Raw genomic sequence first — 19,329 nt, 5'->3', positions numbered from 1 at the left:
ATAATGCTGCAGTGAATCTAATTGAAAACAGGCAGAACTCATGTAAAGGAGCTTTTAATTGTCAAATGCCTGTTTTAATTTTTATGGAAGCAAAGATGAAAAATTGACTTTTTTTTAAAAGCAAAAACATTCCAAGAATTTTGTATTGCTTTATTATGAAACCCAATTAAAACAAAAGGCAATTTATTTTGGAAACTATGCCGTCAATTGTTCTTAGGCTTGTGACTTCTTCTATTGTACTTGAATATTATATGAGGCTTCTTTCATAAAACTAAATTAAAAGTTAAAATTTATTTAAACAATTCTAGATAACAACAGAAAGAAGTGTGAATTTGTGTGGGTGGAAATAGATCAAGTTGGGACTATTATTTATTTATATATTAAAACCCAACTATTTTTTTTTTATAGCTGATGCAACTGTCCAATTAGTTCTCTATTCTGTTTGATGTTTTGTTGCTTATGCAAATCTTGATTGTACATTATTTATATCATTTATTTAATACTGCAATTGTTTACTTGATAACAATTAGAAGTTCAAATCATGTGGTTCATAATCATCAATCCAACCCACATATTTATTTCTATTACCACTCAAAAACAGCCAATGTATCAATGAGAGAGTCTCTGAGTAGTGCTCAACCTGCTTGAAGTACATCAAACACAAGATTGACCAATATATCCATTTTTTTTGTTGGCACTCCGTCGCTTACAACGTCGAGGGTTCCAGTTGATCCGATCAACGGAACAGCCTGCTCGTGAAATTAACGTGCAAGTGGCTGAGCACTCCACAGACACGTGTACCCTTAACGTAGTTCTCGGGGATATTCAGCGTGACACAGTGTGACAAGGCTGACCCTTTGAATTACAGGTACAACAGAAACAGGAAGAAAGAGTGAGAGAAAGTTGTGGTGAAAGAGTACAGCAGGGTTCGCCACCATCCCCTGCCGGAGCCTCGTGGAGCTTTAGGTGTTTTCGCTCAATAAACACTCACAACGCCCGGTCTGGGAATCAAAACCGCGATCCTATGACTGCGAGTCCGCTGCCCTAACCACTGGGCCATTGCGCCTCCACATATCCATTTTAACTGTTTTGATACCAGCCTGCTTGAGACCAGCTTTGATTCCATGATACAAACTTACTGCTTTAAAGTGATTTAAATTAAACCTTTCCATCAAAATTTTCATGTTGATTTACATTCCAAATGCTTGTTTAATAATTACAAAGTTATTCTACAAAATTCTTCATAAATTTCAAAATCAATGTAAAGAATGGTAATGTATTTCAAGAGAAATATAGTTTCAAAAAGGTTAAGATACTAGTGTGTAATTTGAGGGATATTAGACTGCTGTTTCTTGCAGGTTGATTGAGCATCAAAGGGTATTGTTTTGGAATAGTATTTGCAAGTACTTTAGATCAGCGATCATTTACCATTTTTTAAATTCTTCCTTTGAAATATTTGTAAAAGTTAATGCCCCTCCTCCATTGCAAATAAATTTAACAGTAGTTAATGACTCAATAATTATAGAAATACAATGAATTATGAAAGTTGAAAGTCATTATTATCTATGTAATTACACTCTAAAGTAATTTTTTAAAAATTAATGACTTTGATACAAATTCATTTTTAAACAATGAACATGGATAGAACTGATTACTACAAAACAAAAATATGAAATAAATGCATTTAATTAAAAATCATGAAACCAACTGCATTTGATGGCATATAAGACTGTTTCAAAAATAAAAGAACGTTTCCAAAAAATCACCCTTGGGCCAATATGTGAAACTGAGCCTCTCATACGCTACTTTTCTCCTTGATGCTCACTACTGTAGGTTAATTTTAATCTTTTCTACCTAGCCTGATTCCATAATAATAATAATAATTGCTTATAATAATGATATTACTATTATTATTATTATTATTATCGTCATCATCGTTGTATAGTGATGAGCTGGCAGAATCCTCAGCACACTGGAAAAAATGCTTAACAGCATTTCGTCCATCAATGTGTTCTGAGTTCAAATTTGGCTGAGGTCAATTTTTGCCTTTCATCTTTTGGGGGTTGATAAAATAAGTACCAGTCAGGCACTGGATTCAGTGCAATCAACTAGTACCCCCCCCCCGCCCCGTCCACCCCAATATTTCAGGCCTTGTGCCTGCAGTAGAAAGAATTATTATTATTACTTGTACTATATTTTTGTATGCGTTGTTAGATTGCTTTAAATATTACATGTGTTAATACACTAAAAATTATTTCCTGAATACTTGCTACTGAAATGAAAGTGCATCTAATAAGCCCTTGCATCTATTATGCTATCAAATATAGTAAATAATCAACCTGATTGATAATATGCTAATTTTTCAATATTGAGTTCAGTGTTTTACAAATGAGATCTGAAATGTCCTCTTTCACTTACTTGCAATCAAGTAATGAGAAGGAGAAGCAGTGAGCAGCAGTTTTATTTTTTTGTTAACTTCCTCTGTCAGGTTCTTTTGGGTTTGCTTCTGTAACTTTGCTTCTTTTGAACAACTGAATTCTCATTGTCAAAACTGACAGACATCCATCCTATGTGTGTATTAACATTTGTGTGTATGGAAATATACATACTGGATGTAGTTTCATTCTATTATTTAGGTCACCCATTTGTCTTCTATACATGTATACATGTGCTCTCATTTACATCAAAATATTTTTTGTTGCTCTTTTATCTTTTTCTACAAATATTTACACAGATGGATTTTGTTTAAACTACAATATATTAAAGAACATACATCATTATTTTACAGTGGTAAAACTGAATTGTATGTGCTCCTTTGAGCAATATTTTCATATTAGTTTCAATGATGTTATTGGCCAAGTGGGACAAAAGAAATCTTTCTGTAAATAGAATACCTGAACTGGCTTTGGTAACTTTTTATAAAGGCTTTGTTTCCTGTGCTAAATTATAGATGACCAAAATAATAAGCTTGTCAGACTATTGGCCTTAGGGTTAATAGTTCATTCTTGCTATTGGCATTGTGCTATGTCCATAATCAGGAGCCTTAATTCTTAATAGTTCTGTCAGGTTATATGTAAATAAGTAAATAAATAGGCAATAAGTAAACAGAATTCATTAATGTATTGACATGGCACTATAAAATTAATGCACTTTGTTAGTTTTCAGGGCTTAGTCTGTGGTCATTTACTGGTTGATAGAATGCAACTAATGGCTACTCCATTACATAACCCCAATCATTTTGTTTGTTATCTAATCTGAGCTTTGGTTCTGATTTTTGCTCTATGTGATGGCTGGACTGCCATAGTCGTTTCTTTTACGTTAAAGTCACCTTATATAGGGATCAGCCACCTTGTGGATATCTTACTTGAAACTACAGAGCTGTGCAATGATGCTGACCTGCATTTATGTTGTTTGGAGAAATATGCTTGTGAAAAAAAAAAAAAACCATTGTCTTTTTCCTGATCACTCCAACACATCATACCAAATCATATTGATAACATAAACTCTTTCATTTATATTTCTACATGATATATTCAACTTCTAACCTGTGTGTGCGTATAGGACTTCAGTGCTTAAGAAATAGAAGCATGCTTTTATTTTTTTATGGCTTAAAGAGAGAAGGGCAGTCCTATAACCATTTTCAGAACTTCTAAAACTGCTGGGAAGAAGTTTTTCTCAGACTGGAAGTCTAATGCAAACAGTCATCACAGTGGACTCTAATGCAAACAGTCACCAAAGTGGACGCCACTAAAATCATCCATGGGTTTGGTGGAAATGTTGAAGTGAATGATTGTTTAAGTTTGGCATTCAAAAATAGGTACAATTTCTATATACCAAATTTAATTCGCAATGCTTTGATTTACCTGAAGAAATAGTAAAACACACTTACCCAAGGTGCCACAAAGTGGAATTGAAAGCAAAACTACAAAGAAGTTTGAAGAAAAAAAAATTATCTTTATATGGGTTTTGATAATGTCCTGTGCTTTTATACCTGGTTTCCTATGTGGTCTCAGCATCTCATGGTCTGAACACAAGACTAAAGATGAAATTTATGGATACATTCCACCCATCTCTGTGATTCTTGCTCAATGCAGGGTAGGCTTTTCAGGCCACTGCTATCGTACTGAACACCAGACCATATCTGATGTATTTTGGCGACTTCTACACTCTGATATAAGATGTAGACCATTCAACTGTATTGAAGTTATTGGTAAAGACACACAACATAGAATTCAGGGACCTCCAAAGCTAATGATGAACAGATTCATGGCATCACATGGTGAAACTTCTCAACTGTGGCTATTTGAATAAGCAGAAAAATAATGTCTTGAGCATAATAAATGTTTTTTGGAAATTCTTATGTTGTAGAATTTGTTTACATATCATTTACAGCTGTCATATCCAACATTTTGTTTTGGTTTATATTGACAAAAAGAAAGAAAAACACTGTCAAAATCTCTGTTTCTGCAAACAACACAAAATTAATTGTATTACTTGAGTTGCTAGTTCTATCATGCAACATTGCCAAAAATTAATTATACTTGTTCTACATTTGCTATAATTAAATATTTTTTCATTACATTTTGAGGCAAAAATATTAGTATTAATAAAATAAATACATAAAATACTTGACTTTTATTAGGATCAGGTACCTTTTTATTTTTCCTGTTCACTAACTGGTCCCATGTTGATGGGAACAAGGATGTATATCTGAATAAAAGATATGCAGCCTTGCAGTATGGTTGTGTAAGCACAAGATATAGTGCATTCAGGGTAGCTGCACACTGGATGGTTGCTGGGAGTATGTTTCTGCAGTACAAACAGAATCTTCAACTGATCAACAACCTGTATCATCACAGAGCAATCCAGGATAAGTCTAACATGGTTTACATCTGGGTGTGCCGTGTAATCTCAGATTAGTGATGAATAAATAGGTGATAAACAAGGTTACATGTACCAAAAGCATGTGGGTTTTATTTCCAAGATATTGGGAAGCCTGTTTTGGGAGATTTCTTTATTATATTCAACAGATTGACAATATAAAATCTTATTCAGCAGTTTGAAAGCCATGTACTGTAAAATAAAAGAATTGTTTTGGGGGGCAGACTGAAAATTATTTAAATAAACATTAAATCTTCACAAGTACAAAATTATTCTGAAAATTTTCTGTTCATTCATTCATTCATTCTTTGTTAAATAAATACAATCTTGATGACATTTGCTAATCTCTTTTTTTTTATTAACTAAAAATAAATGAAAAGGATGGAGGAGTATTTAATACAATGCTATTCTTGAAAGTGCTGTTACAGTAAAATGAAAATAAAAAATAAACAAATGTACAAACTACATGAAAGATTTTTTTTTTAATCATGACCTTTTTAATTTCTCCTTGGAGACAATTTAAGTTAATAGTATTTTCGGTGTTTTTCTTTAATTTTCTATAGAAGGATATGCTTAATGGCTAACAAACTCATAGAATAGACTGGATTTCTCTCATATATATATTTATATATATATATATATATATATATATATATATATATATATATATACATATATATATATATATATATATATATATATATATATATATATACATATATATATATATATATATATATATATATATATATATATATATACATATATATATATATATATATATATATATATATATATATATATATATATATATATACATATATATATATATATATATACATATATATATATATATATATATATATATATATATATACATATATATATATATATATATATATATATATATATATATATATATATATATACATATATATATATATATATATATATATATATATATATATATATATATATATACATACATACACACACTCAAAGGGGTGCTGAAAAGTTTCTGGCTTTAAGGGTATCGCGAAAGGAGGTCTAACCTTCCGAGTTCCTTTACAGGGCTTAGAAAAACTGAAGGAGTGTTACAATAAGTATGTGAATCTGAGAAGGGAATGCGTTGAATTATCATTATCATCATCGTTTAACATCCGCTTTCCATGCTAGCATGGGTTGGACGATTTGACTGAGGACTGGCAAGCCAGAAGGCTGCACCAGGCTCCAATCTGATCTGGCAGAGTTTCTACAGCTGGATGCCCTTCCAAATGCCAACCACTCCGAGAGTGTAGTGGGTGCTTTTACGTGCCACCGGCACGAGGGCCAGTCACGGTACTGGCAACATCATAATTAACTGATCCTCTTGTATTTTCTTTTACCCAAACCTAGGAACTTTCCAGCATCTCCTCATATATATATATATATATTTGTTCTGTGCTCCTACACACACGTTCACCTTTGCCCTCTTCTATTCTATTCTGCCTGTTATTCACATCTCTCTATTTCACTCTTTCTTCTCTCTTGCTTTCCAAGCGGGCAAGCCATGTATCTGCCACTTCAGCAAGACACCTGCTCCTCTCCCTCTCTATATAGTTTCTTATTCCTCCAGTCTATACCCTGGTCAGTTGAGGGGTCTTATCTTACAGATACTTGGTGACTCCTCTGGTGTTGGTGCTATGTAGAAAGCCCTGAGCATACTCTATTAAGTGGTTGACATTAGGATGGGCATCCCACTGTAGAAACCATGTCAAAGCAGACATAGAACCTGGTGGAGCTCTCTCACCTGTAAGTTCTTGTCAAACCACCCAACCCATGCCAATATGGATAAAAGGACATTAAATGATGATAATATACATACATACTTATTCATAATTCTGTACCATGTTCTCTGTTTTTTTTTGTTTGTTTTTTTTTTGTCTTTGTTGCCGTACACATTCGCTAGTTTTCTTACAAAGGGGTCTAATGCTCTTAGACTTTTTGGGGGACAACCAGATCGAACCATGTTATGTCTCAAGCTACTGCTATCTAGCACCTTCGGATGATCTCTACTTAACCGCTAACCAACTGCTACTCAACAGTCACTCGACTCCTCTACCATGGCTAGACTACCTCTATTTATATGTTTTGGGCGATCCTACTTCTTTGCTTGGGGGTGTCGACACAACAAACCATTTCAAGTGTAACTGTCCAAAATGGTCGTGACTTCTTGTACTTGACTGATGAAAGAAAGCCAAGAATGACTCGTCTTTTTTGCCTGTCCTTCTAATTGTTGTTTCTCTTGTCCGCCTTTGTGTCGTCTATCTGTCTGAATGTTTTAATGCCCTCTGTTGCGTTTTTGTTCCATTTTTATATTGATACATACATACATACATACATACATACATACATACATATGTATATACACACACATATGTGCACGCACGCACACATACTCAAACATAGTAGCATTAATACAGTTATGTGTATATTAATAAATGCATGTACCAATAAATACATATATATATGTAAATATATTTATATCATTATTAAAGGGTAGCTCATATATCAACATCTGCATGTGACACACTTATCTAATGTCAACCACTTATGTAAATTCACTTTCCTGCATTATTAAGTAATTTGCTTAAGGGTATAGTGATTAGAGATTGATGTCATTAATTTTGAGTGACTAGTCCAGCAACTTCAACTATTAATACATTTCCTCACTTTCACTTAGTCTATTTTTGCTTATATTTTTCAACATAAAGGGAGAAAGATCAGCTATATATGCATGTAATGTATGTAATGTGTGTGTATGTATGTATGTATGTTTTACATGATATAGATTAAATGTCTTTATGAGAAGCCAAAACAGTGCAAGCCAATGGTATGTACTTTTATCTATCATCATTATTCAACATTTTAGAGTAAAGACCCCTTCTTTGGAAATTTGGTGTTGCAAGGTAGCTTTTCTGCTCTGTAGTTTGTGTATATGTGTTTGTATGTAATTTTACTTTGCATGCACAGAACAGCATTGCTACAAAAGATTGGCAATTGCAGTTCTAGATATGCTATAAATTGGCTATTGTGGTCTTATATCTTGACCGGAAAAAAAAAGTCATGTTGTTCTATGTTTGATCAACCAAGGCCAACATGCACAAAATCATGTCATTGATAACAGTACTGAGAGGTAGTCTTAGTTTTGGTTGATAGAGTAAGAGTTTATCTCTGGCATTTTAAGCATTGTCTCATACTACTGATTATTGTTTTTTTCTCTTATCAAATATTGCTCATCATGGCATTTATTGTTCATGATTAACCTTTCAGAAAATTAAAAATGCAATAAGTATTTTGACATTTTTATTCATTTTTACTAACCTTTATTTTACATTTATCTGCTATTACAATAATCCCATATTGAGTTTGGAAATTGATGTTCTATAGTTTTTATCAATTGGGAATTTCAATTCTTATAATTTGTGTAATTTAAATAGGAAATTTGAAAATGCAGGCGTGGCTGTGTGGTAAGAAGTTTGCTTCGCAAGCACATGGTTCCGTGCTCAGTCCCACTATGTGCCACCTTGGTTCTGTGTCTTTAACACTAGCCTTGGGCTGAACAAGGCCTTGTGAATGAATTTGGTACATGAAACCTGAAGAAAGCCTTTGGAAAATGGAGGTATTGGTTACTCACAAGGTATTGGTTGGTCTAAGGCTATAGTAGAAGACACTAACTCAAACTGCCATGCTGTGGGAATGAACCCAAAACCACATTGTTGAAAAGTGACATTCTAAACTATATAGACATGCATGTTGTGAAAATTATTATTATTTTTTAATAGTGCCTAAACTACAAAGAAAATATATGTAATGTAATAAGGAAACTATAAAATGGTCTTCAGGTCCTTGTTATCTCAGTGCAGAATATTGGAGATGTTTTTTTTAAATTGAATACAGTTGTAGGTTAGAATCTCTCAGTAATATTTCTTAACATTTCTGAATTTGAGTTGCTTTTCAAATGCATTGCAGTATATTTTGCTTTGCTTAAAGGTGTATATTGTTTGAATTAAATTTTAATCTATTTATAGCTTTAACATTTATTCTGTTTAACATCATATATTTATGATTACAAATGATATGGATTTCAAACTTGTTTCTTTTTATTATACATCTGATATATGGTAGCATGTATATATATATATATATATATATATATATATATATATATATATATATATATATATATATATATATATATGTATATATATATATATATATATATACACGTGTGTGTGTGTAGGAAATTATGTGTACATCTGCATATATTTAATACCTATATATATATATATTATATATATACCAATTTAATTGATAATAATTTATACTCAATTTAAATAGAACGTTTTAAAAGGAAATGGAATAGAAAATTGAAATATTTTGCCAAAATCTCTATAATTCCAGTTTCAAGAATATTATCATTTCAGTATTCCAATTTTAAGAAGATGTAGCCTAAAATATTTTATTTTGCAATCTTGCAGAATCTTTGCGAAAAAGAACTTTAAATTTTATCTCAAATGTCTGTTAGTCAATAAGTCTGAGAATGATTTATTATTTCTGCATGCATAAACTCACTTAAATTTTAATTAGTAAATATAATTGTTTGGCTATTTTTCAAACTTTGACATAACTTTTAATAGTTGTTTATAATTGGTATATTAACTTTTTACAGCCAAAGGTAATCTAGCAGTTATCTCATTTATATATTACATGGTTTATATCAACAATAAGTTAGTTACTTTTTAGAGTTTTGCTCTTTATTTTTATTGAATATAATGGAACCTCAGTTTATGAATTTAATTTGTTCCTGAAGGCTGTTCATTACTTGAAATGTTCATAAACCAAAGCAATTTTTCCCATCGAAAATTCAAGAGAAGGCATGGTGAATTTGACCATGGATGTGCACTGAACAAAAGTAGACAGATGCTCTCCTGCTTGTCAACAATTGTTGCTGGCTTGCATTCTCATTACTCAAGATACCATTTGTCACCTGAGATATTTGTAAATCAATTTGTTCATGATGAGAGGTGATCATAAACCGAATTTGCACGGCATTAGTTTTCTCTACCATTGTTCTCAAGTTTAAAAGCTTCACACTTCTCCCCATTTAGCCTCTTTATGTGACTATTGTTTATGAAAATACCTTTTATTAAATTGGGATATTACATAAAGGTATATTTCGCAATTGATATTCTTTATTTTTACGTTGCATAAATAATAAAAGTTAACAATTGGAAGAAAGAAGATAAATAGAAACACAGCTATAAAAAAAGAAGAAAAAAAATGGAACAAAATGTTTTATATATTTTAGTCAGTATTAATTACTTGTGGGGACGTGATATTTCATTATACAACCATATTATACTATAAAGTATATTAAATATTCTTATAAATCAATATCATGTTCTACTGTGTTAGCAGTGTCTTTTAGATCACTTGCTAAGGTTCTACAGATATTTTATAGAAATTATAGCCAGCATTGAATTTCGTCTTGAATATGAAACATGGTTGATGAGTCTTCTCAAGCACGGTATATTGCCAAAGGTCTCAGTCACTTATCACCTCCATGAGGTCCAACATTTGGAGGGTGCTTTTTTTGTGCCATAGGCACAGGTGCCTGTCACATGACACCGGCATCGGCCATGACTTCAGTATATATATATATATATATATATATATATATATATATATACACATATTGAATTTACATAGCTTTTAATTGTTTCAATCATTGGACTTGGTCATGCTGGGACACTGCCTTGATTGGTTTAGTCAAACAAATAGACGCCAGTACGCTTTTTTAAACTCGTTGCTTATTCTATAAGTCTCTTTTGTTAAACTACTAAGTTATGGGGATGTAAACAAACCAGCATCAGTTCTCAAGCAGTGAGGTGGGGGACAGACACTGGCACATACACACACAACGAACTTCCACACAGTTTCCATCTACCAAATTTACTCACAAGGTATTTGTCAGCCTGGGGCTATAGTAGAAGACATTTGCCCATGATACTGTACAGTGGGACTGAACCCAAGACCATGTGGTTGTAATGCAAGCTTCTTAACCACACAGCTATGCCTGTGCATATATACCAAGAATTTTTACTTTTAGTGTATAAGACCATTCAAATTTTCTTCCAATAATTTTGGCTAATCTTGGATTTGCTTTTTTTGCCTATCTTTATTCTATCTCCGATGTTCTTCCTTATATCCAATACTGGCAATTTTTTCTTAATACCAACAAACAAGAAATTATTAATTAAAATCCTCAACCACCCTTCACCAGCAATACATTCCTCAACTAATTCTTATCTTCTCTTAAGTATTGAACTTTTCTCATTCCGTATAAATTAATCACATTGACCCTTACAACTCTAACCCTTCCTTTAACTTTAATCTAAAAATAATTACAGAAATTGCTCCTAGTCAAGCTATTTATTCACTCTTCACTTAAATCTCTCATTATTATTTTTTACCAATAACCAACAAAAAGTTCCTGACATTAGACATTTTTAGAAAATACCAAGTTGTTTGTGACATTAGCATCACTTTTTAGCAGAATTTTGCATTGTAACCTATTGGCTAAGCTTATTGGTTTTGTGCCAAATGAAGAAAAATTACTCATAGCTCTAAAATTATCTGTTATAACAGCTGACAAATAAAACTATGATAATAATTGAGACAGCAGGATGGCTGAATTAATAGGGTATTGGAAAAAATAGCTGAGAGGTTGGAAAACTGTGCTCATGATAAAGACAATAAACCCACATTGAATAAGTTAATTTAATGTCGTTTCTTTCTTTCTATTTTTTTTTCCTGCAGCATGCAGTAAGAAATAGTATAAGTGCTCATTACAAAACATGGAAATAATTCCTGTGGGCTAGTGGTATGAGTTTAGATAATTCAGGTAAATGATAGTCATGTATTGAATGATGCATCTTTTATTTTTTACTTGTTTTGGTCATTGGACTGCAGCCATGCTGGAGCACCACATTGAAGAGTGTAGTCAAATAAATCAACCGTGGTATTTAATTTTATTTCAAGTTTATACTTATAGGTGCAGGTGTAGCTGTGTAGTAAGAAGCTTGCTTCCCAACTACATGGCTCTGGGTTCAGTGCCACTGTGTGACTGTGTGGCACCTTGGGCAAGTGTCTTCTACTATAGCCTCAGGCTGACCAAAGCCATGTGAGTGGATTTAGTTGATGGAAACTGAAAGAAGCCCATTGTATATATGTATATGTATATGTATATATATTTATATATATATATATATATATATATATATATATATATATATATATATATATATATAAAGTCAGTAAATAGTGGGGTTGTATTAACCGCACGTGGAGAAATAATAGGAAAATGAAAAATAAGGCAGAATGCTAAACTGGAAGCATATTTTAATAAAGATTTCTAACTGGCTTTCATTTTAATGATTTACTGAACTTCCTGTTGAAAAAGAGTTCATAACTCCAACTAAAAACATTTGTCTCCCCTTACACACACTTCCTGTTTTGACACCACACTTCCTGCTTAACACAAACTTTTAACTCTTTTCTTAAACCTAACTCAACTCTCAATTCTCATGCATCCTTATTTTTCCAACCATTATATACATGAATTACTATTGAACTTCAAAAGCTCAAAGACAATATAATGTATTGGTATATTTATTTTTTTTATATATTATTTTTTTTTATATATTATTTTCTTCATTTTGTACTTCTTTGTAAAAAACATTTTCATTATCTTTCTTGAAAATTTGCTTCACAATGAAAGCCGGTTAGAAATCTTTATTAAAATATGCTTCCAGTTTAGCATTCTGCCTTATTTTTCATTTTCCTATATATACATGTCTATGTATGTATGTGTGTCTTTGTGTCTGTGTTTGTCCACCCCAACATCGTTGGTATGTTAAGCTTAGCTGTTCAGTCTGTCTTTTAGTATTAGACATGTAAACCATGCCTTTTTCATAAGCTTCAGGTCACTAAATGACCAAACGTTTCCATGTCTTTCTGCTTCACAGACTTCACACTTGGTAAATCTTGATGAATCAATCATATCTTTTAACTAGTGTCTTGTCAGTATAGTTGTCTGTTTTCTGTCCCTTATCACATAGGGAGAGTCGAGAACAATATCAAGTGTTACTCAGATAGATAGAACTGCTGTGATATTATCTGTAATTTTCTTGATGCTGGAAACAGGATTAGATTATTTAATTGTGTTTCTAAACTGACTAAAAGTCAACATGTCCATTTTTAAAAATCTAAAATGGTAGTTATCCAAGTGTTTTACAAATGCCAAGTTGCATTTTTGGATTCTCCATGCTCTGATGATTTCAAAAATGTGTAAGCTTGTTAACCCTTTAGTGTTTAAACCGGCTGTATCCGGCCCAGATATTCTACACATTTTATGCTTAAACTGGCCAGAACCAGCATCTCACACCTACCCTACAATGTCATTCTAAAAATAAGCAATTACATCTTTCCTATCTTGAAGCTACAAAATAATATCAGATAAATTTTTTTTAATGTGAATAAATAAGGATTACTTTTGACAAATTAATCTGAATGCTAAAGGGTTCCCCACCAAATTTTGAATGAAAAGATGTAAGGAAGTTGACCTTCAGTTGAATTGATCTATTATTAACCTCCTAATCATTGATATTCAATATGTTGGATATTGTTACTTAGAACATGTGAACTTAAAAAATTTAAGCCAATGGCAGTCTGTCAGCATTATAAGTGGGCTGAGAAAGTTAAATAAAAACTCCTGCAGTTTGCTTTACCTCATTTCTTAAAACAGGTGTTTACCAGCTGATAGATTTTCTAACATAAATTTGATTATCAGGAATTAATAGTGGCAGCTACTTTCTTCCTAAGTAGACTGACAATTTATTCTAAGTTACATTTCAGTCTTGGTGGAAGAGTTAATCCAACATCCATTAAACTAAAACCAAACCACTTCTTTAAACATACATAGATGAACATACACACATGCACACACATTTTGTGTTTGAAATTATACAAGCATATTGGTAGAAACTTAAACACACTCACTCCCGCGCATGCATGTATTCACACATGCTCTCTAATGCACACTCACTCACATGTACACACAATCTCCCGTATGTAATGAGAAAGAGTGCTGCTGAAAAACTAAATATTTTGCCTTGTACATAAAACATTAAACAGCTGTGACAGTGTGATTTTATGAATTTCATACATAGAATTTTTTTGAAACTGGACTTACTTGTTATTGAGTAATATATATATATATATATATATATATATATATATATATATATATATGTATATATATATATTGATAGATCAGAAAAGATTGGTAGTTGCAAACACTTTGAAATGGTTATGTACCATCTAGCAGCAGGAAACAAATCCTTATTCATAGAAAGGTATTATAGATTCTGTCATTTTCCAAAATTTCGTTTAAATTATATATTTTATATTTCACTAATGAGAATTATCGTGCAATAGATAAGCTCCCCTACAAGATATGATTGTGACACAGTTTTGATTTCTGGTCAAAGTCCTTTGACTTCAAGTATCCTGTTAATGTCTGTAGAAATGACGTGGCTATCATAATTATGAATTAACTGCTAAGATTTTAATGTAAATGATATTAGACATTGTAGTATCAGTTTGTTGCTCTTTTCTTGTTTCAAATTTATGTCAATAATGTCATACCATCAGTGCTACAATTTATAATTATTCCTCTTCCCTGCAAATGAAGGCCTTTGTACCTTGTAAAAATACTTTAATATCACAAATTTTATTTCAGTGGCTTTTTGCTAGAAAGACACAAACATAAGACAATCTTGTATTCCATCTATTATAATGTAAAGTGTTTTTTTCTTTGTTATAAATCAACATTATATTTGTAAACTTGTGCTTTTTTCTTTTTGCTACTAAAGTACTAATTTTCTATTTTCTGGATCAGATCTTGGAAAGCATAAAATGCTGACCGATTAGTTGCTCTAATTACTTACTCATGTACTAATGTTCTTCATTAGTATTCTTCTAATTGTCTATTATATTATTCAAATACAGAATGGAGTAGATATTACAAAAAATAAATAATTGAAATGGAGAGATTGAATATTATATATAATACTTAAAAAATTTCTTTTTTTTGATATAGACTAATTTTACTTACGTTGAAGCCATAAATATAATGATGAAAACCAGAATGATTTCTATGTCCACTTCAAATTCTTATAAATATTAAATACTTTGATTCTTTCACACAACCAAAAAAATTATTAAATAAAAATAATATTTTGCATATTAGCATTTCTTTTGGTTAAAGTCTAGGCCACTTTTTGTTGCAAAGACATACAGTCAATTGAATTGACTTATATTGTTTTTATGCTTCAACTTTGGAGGGTAGAAATGTTAAGAAAATCCTAGCAGGTGAACACTAAAGTGAGAAGAATATATATATAAACATTATATTAAGTCCTGTTTTTTTTTTGTTTTTTTTTTCCTTGCTATACTACAAACTAAGCAGCAAGCATGTGTTCAGAAAGTATAGAATAGCTATTTAAATTGTTATTGATTGTTGTGTAAGTGTTCATGCAGCTAAAACTTCGCTAATAACTTAAACAACATCTGTTGACAAGAAAATTCTTTATAAAAATTGTTAGGATTTTAAGTTTGTATTTATTTATTTTTGATTTAAAAAAAAAAGGAATCGCTCTATAATTTTACTTGCTTGATCAAATATTTAAATTTCTAATAAGATTAACTTTCATGGTTGCCCTTTCCAAGTGTTACAGAATTAATGTTCATATAATAATCCTTTCTACTAAAAGCACAAGGCCTGGAATTTTGGGGGAGGGGACTAGTTGATGACATCAACCCCAGTACTCAACCGGAACTTATTTCATCAACCCCGAAAGGATGAAAGGCAAAATTGACCTCAGTGGAATTTGAACTCAGAACGTAGTAACAGATGAAATATCACTAATGATTCTGCACTTGTGAGAAAACATTAAAAAAAAAAAAAAATACGAAACCAGTTTCATGGAGTAGAAAAAAAGTGAAGTGCTTTTCATTCCCCAATCATTCTCTGTTATGATTTGTGTTGGTTGTACACAACTGAGGACTAACACTACTCTTTCAAGAGTCTACCATAGATTTTCCAATGTATAAAGAAAAAACAAGAATGAAGAAATAAAAAAGAAAAGTAACTTTAAAACGTTTAATTTAATATTATCTCTGCTCCCATTAAGGCAGAGAAGAGGCCCCACCTCCGCTAGCAACTCTTGAATATTTGATCATACACTACCAAAGGAAGAGAAGTTGATAACATTTTTGCATTCTAAATAAATGTGTTTCACATATTGTGATAAAGTTGAGAAGACAGGAAATATTCCAGCCACATTGCTATTGCTTGAACTACATTACTGACCACTTGTCATTTAATATTTCCTCATTTTGATTGCATGCTACTCAGGACAAATTGCTTGAAGGCTATTGGTTGCCAACTAAATTAGAAACAGTTTTTTTTTTATGAAGGAAACTCTATAAGAATTTATACACTTACATATCTCTTTATATATCATGTGATTATACAAACCACATTCTGCTAGGAAATTCTACCTCGTCCATAATTTGAAATATGCAACTACAAAAACAGTCACAAGAGTGATGTACTTTCACTTTATCTGGATATTTAACCTCTCATTAAAATTTAATAGGAACTTTATTTATCTACTGACATATTCAGCACTGCTTAATCTGGTATTATCAATATTAATTGCCTTCATTTTCTTCTTTCTACAGCTGTACTGATACTATCCAATCTGCAGACCAGTGTTTGATTTCCCTGGACAAAAGCAAAAGTCAAAGATATTAAGTTTGAATCCATTTGAAGTTTTCTTCTTTCATTCAACCAACATTAACACAAGTTTTAGTGCCACTGCAACAGTACACATTAAGGAGCCTCAATTAATTTCGCATTTCTATAATATACCATTCTGCATCAGAATTATTGATGGAAGCTTCCCTTGATTCCCCAGGTGGGGAAACACTTGGTCTCATAGGAGGGAGTACAGCACGTCCGTCTACCAATGGTGGTGGCACTATCAATGCAAACAACAATGGAACCAGTTCAAGAGATGGTAGTGATATGCTGGCTGCTGCTCTGGAACAAATGGACAATATTATTGCCTGTAAGTACATTTTTATCTTTTATCTTTTACTTGTTTCAGTCATTGGATTGCATCCATGCTGGGACACTGCTTTGAAGGGTTTAGTTGAAGAAATTGACTCCAATAGTTATTTGTAAGTCTGGTACTTATTCTATCAGTCTCTTTTGCCAAACTGCTAAGTAGTGGGGACATAAACAAGCACTAGTTGTCAAGCATTGAGAGAGATGATAAACACAAAAACACACACGTGTGTATGTGTGTGTGTGTGTGTGTGTGTGTGTGTGTGCGTGTGTGTGTGTGTGCGTGTGTGTGTTTAAATAACAGGTTTCTACACAGTTTCCATCTTCCAAATTCACTCACAAGTCATTTGTAAGCCTACAACTATAGTATAACACTTGCCTAAGGTGCCACACAGTAGGACTAATACTGAAACCAAATGGTTGAAAAGCTGGCATCTAAACTAGGCAGCCATGCCTGTGGTTTTGTATATTTTTCAATTTTTTTATTTTAATTTCATTTACTCGGTTATTCAAGTACGTAAGGTGATACATGTAGGCTTAATAAGCTTATTAGTGAAGATGTTGTGTTTGAAACGAGCAGTTTGTAGTGAATCTCTCATGGTAAAGGGACAGCTGTATCAGTGATGTACTTGCAACAGGTATGAACTTGCATGCCCAGATTTGATTTTTGGTTGAAGTATTTGAGTTGATTTTTCTGAACAAATCAGTTAACGTCTGTGTATTGTCATCAGCAGCCGCTGCCCATAGCAACAGCAGAATCGTCAACAGTATTATGTTGGTCATGCTAATATAACTCATCATTCACAAACCATTAACAGCATCATAGTGACATACTGGCTTTTACCAACAGCCATAGCTATTGCACCAATGCAACTCAAAGATAACACATCATCATTTATGATTATGCAGAATATCCATAGTTCAACGGAACATGAGATGAGTTATGTTGTGACACAACCTCAGTTACAACTATTCAGAGGAACAACAATGACAGACAGCCGTTGTTTGCGTCCAATAGTTTTCAGAGTACTGAATTTTCCATGACAATATTTCTTCACTTCTTTCCTTAACTTTCGTTTAAAGTACACGGTAGTGGGGTTATAAATTTATATTTGTATATTAAAAACACAAAAACTGTTACTGATTCACTTGCGTGTCTCATGCTTGTTGCATACATATACAGTCTTTCACATACTCATGCAGAATCTCTTGGTTGTGCACATACACACTCAAGGTTAACACATTTTGTAGAACACTGTATTTGTTTCTTTGCCTTTTTTTGTTTATTTTTTTACCTCAAAATTGAAGTCTTTTATATATAGAAATAATTTTCTTGTAGATCAGGCTTGTCACAGCCAAATTAATTTATTGACGTCTAGAGAATATATTTTCTTGTTCTGTGATTATTATAGACTAGAATTTGTTTTATAATTTATTATGCATTTTGTCTTTTGTTTGAATTTATATTTCTACAAGTCCATTGATTTGTGGAATTGTATGATCTTGAGACAACATTCAGGAAAATGGAATCTAGATGAGCCAAAAGATTACTGCAGTAAATCATTAAAATTTTGAAGATTTATTGAATGGTTATTTTTCGTTCACATGATTCTGACTGAGAAAGAAGAGGTTTTTCAGAGCCTGGCAATAATAGAATATGCTAATGAAATAAACAACAAAATAACGAATTAAAAATAGGATATTGTAAAAGTGTAGACAATTTTCAACCAGACCAATATATAGTCTAGTGAATCACTACCACATGTACTGGCTCTATTGATAAGAACTGCAACATATATATATATTTATGTAATCACATTTTGTGAATAATAGTATTGTTGGTTACAAGTTTTCTACTGGACAGTCACTGATTAACGGCCTTTATGACAGTCAGAGAGGTTGCGTTTTTGGGGAATGGGTCACACTGAAGCATGTTTTCAAAGATTGTTAGATTCTTGTAGAGAGGGAGAGACTAAAGAATTTGAGTACAGGAGCTGGTTCTGAGGTACAATGTTTGAGAATAATGGAAGAGGCACTGTCAGGGCTTGGAACCTTTCTAGTAGTAGTAGTAGTAGTAGTAGTAATACTAGTATGGTGGCATATCCTGTAACAGTATGTTGTTGCATCATCCAATATTTGGTGATGCCCTACTCCTGGTGGATGACACCATTGCACCACTCAGGCACCAATTTGCCAATCCACAGGTCTGT

At 32.1% G+C, this 19,329-nt stretch overlaps 1 protein-coding gene across 1 annotated transcript in view; it reads left to right on the top strand.

Annotated features, from left to right (window-relative positions):
• Nucleotides 1–19,329, top strand: part of LOC106877289 (liprin-beta-1) — a 367,092-nt gene that overhangs the window by 19,034 nt on the left and 328,729 nt on the right. Inside the window, exon 2 of the mRNA XM_089354745.1 lies at nt 16,732–17,120. Coding sequence (XP_089210871.1) covers nt 16,943–17,120 — 178 coding nt within the window. The 5' untranslated portion in view covers nt 16,732–16,942. The remainder of the gene's footprint in view (nt 1–16,731; nt 17,121–19,329) is intronic.

Source organism: Octopus bimaculoides, chromosome 7 (genome assembly GCF_046866305.1).
Source record: "Octopus bimaculoides isolate indiv1 chromosome 7, ASM4686630v1, whole genome shotgun sequence".
NCBI lineage: Eukaryota > Metazoa > Mollusca > Cephalopoda > Octopoda > Octopodidae > Octopus > Octopus bimaculoides.
The sequence above is the reverse complement of the archived record's forward strand: the minus strand, read 5'-3'. Positions and strand labels throughout refer to the sequence as shown.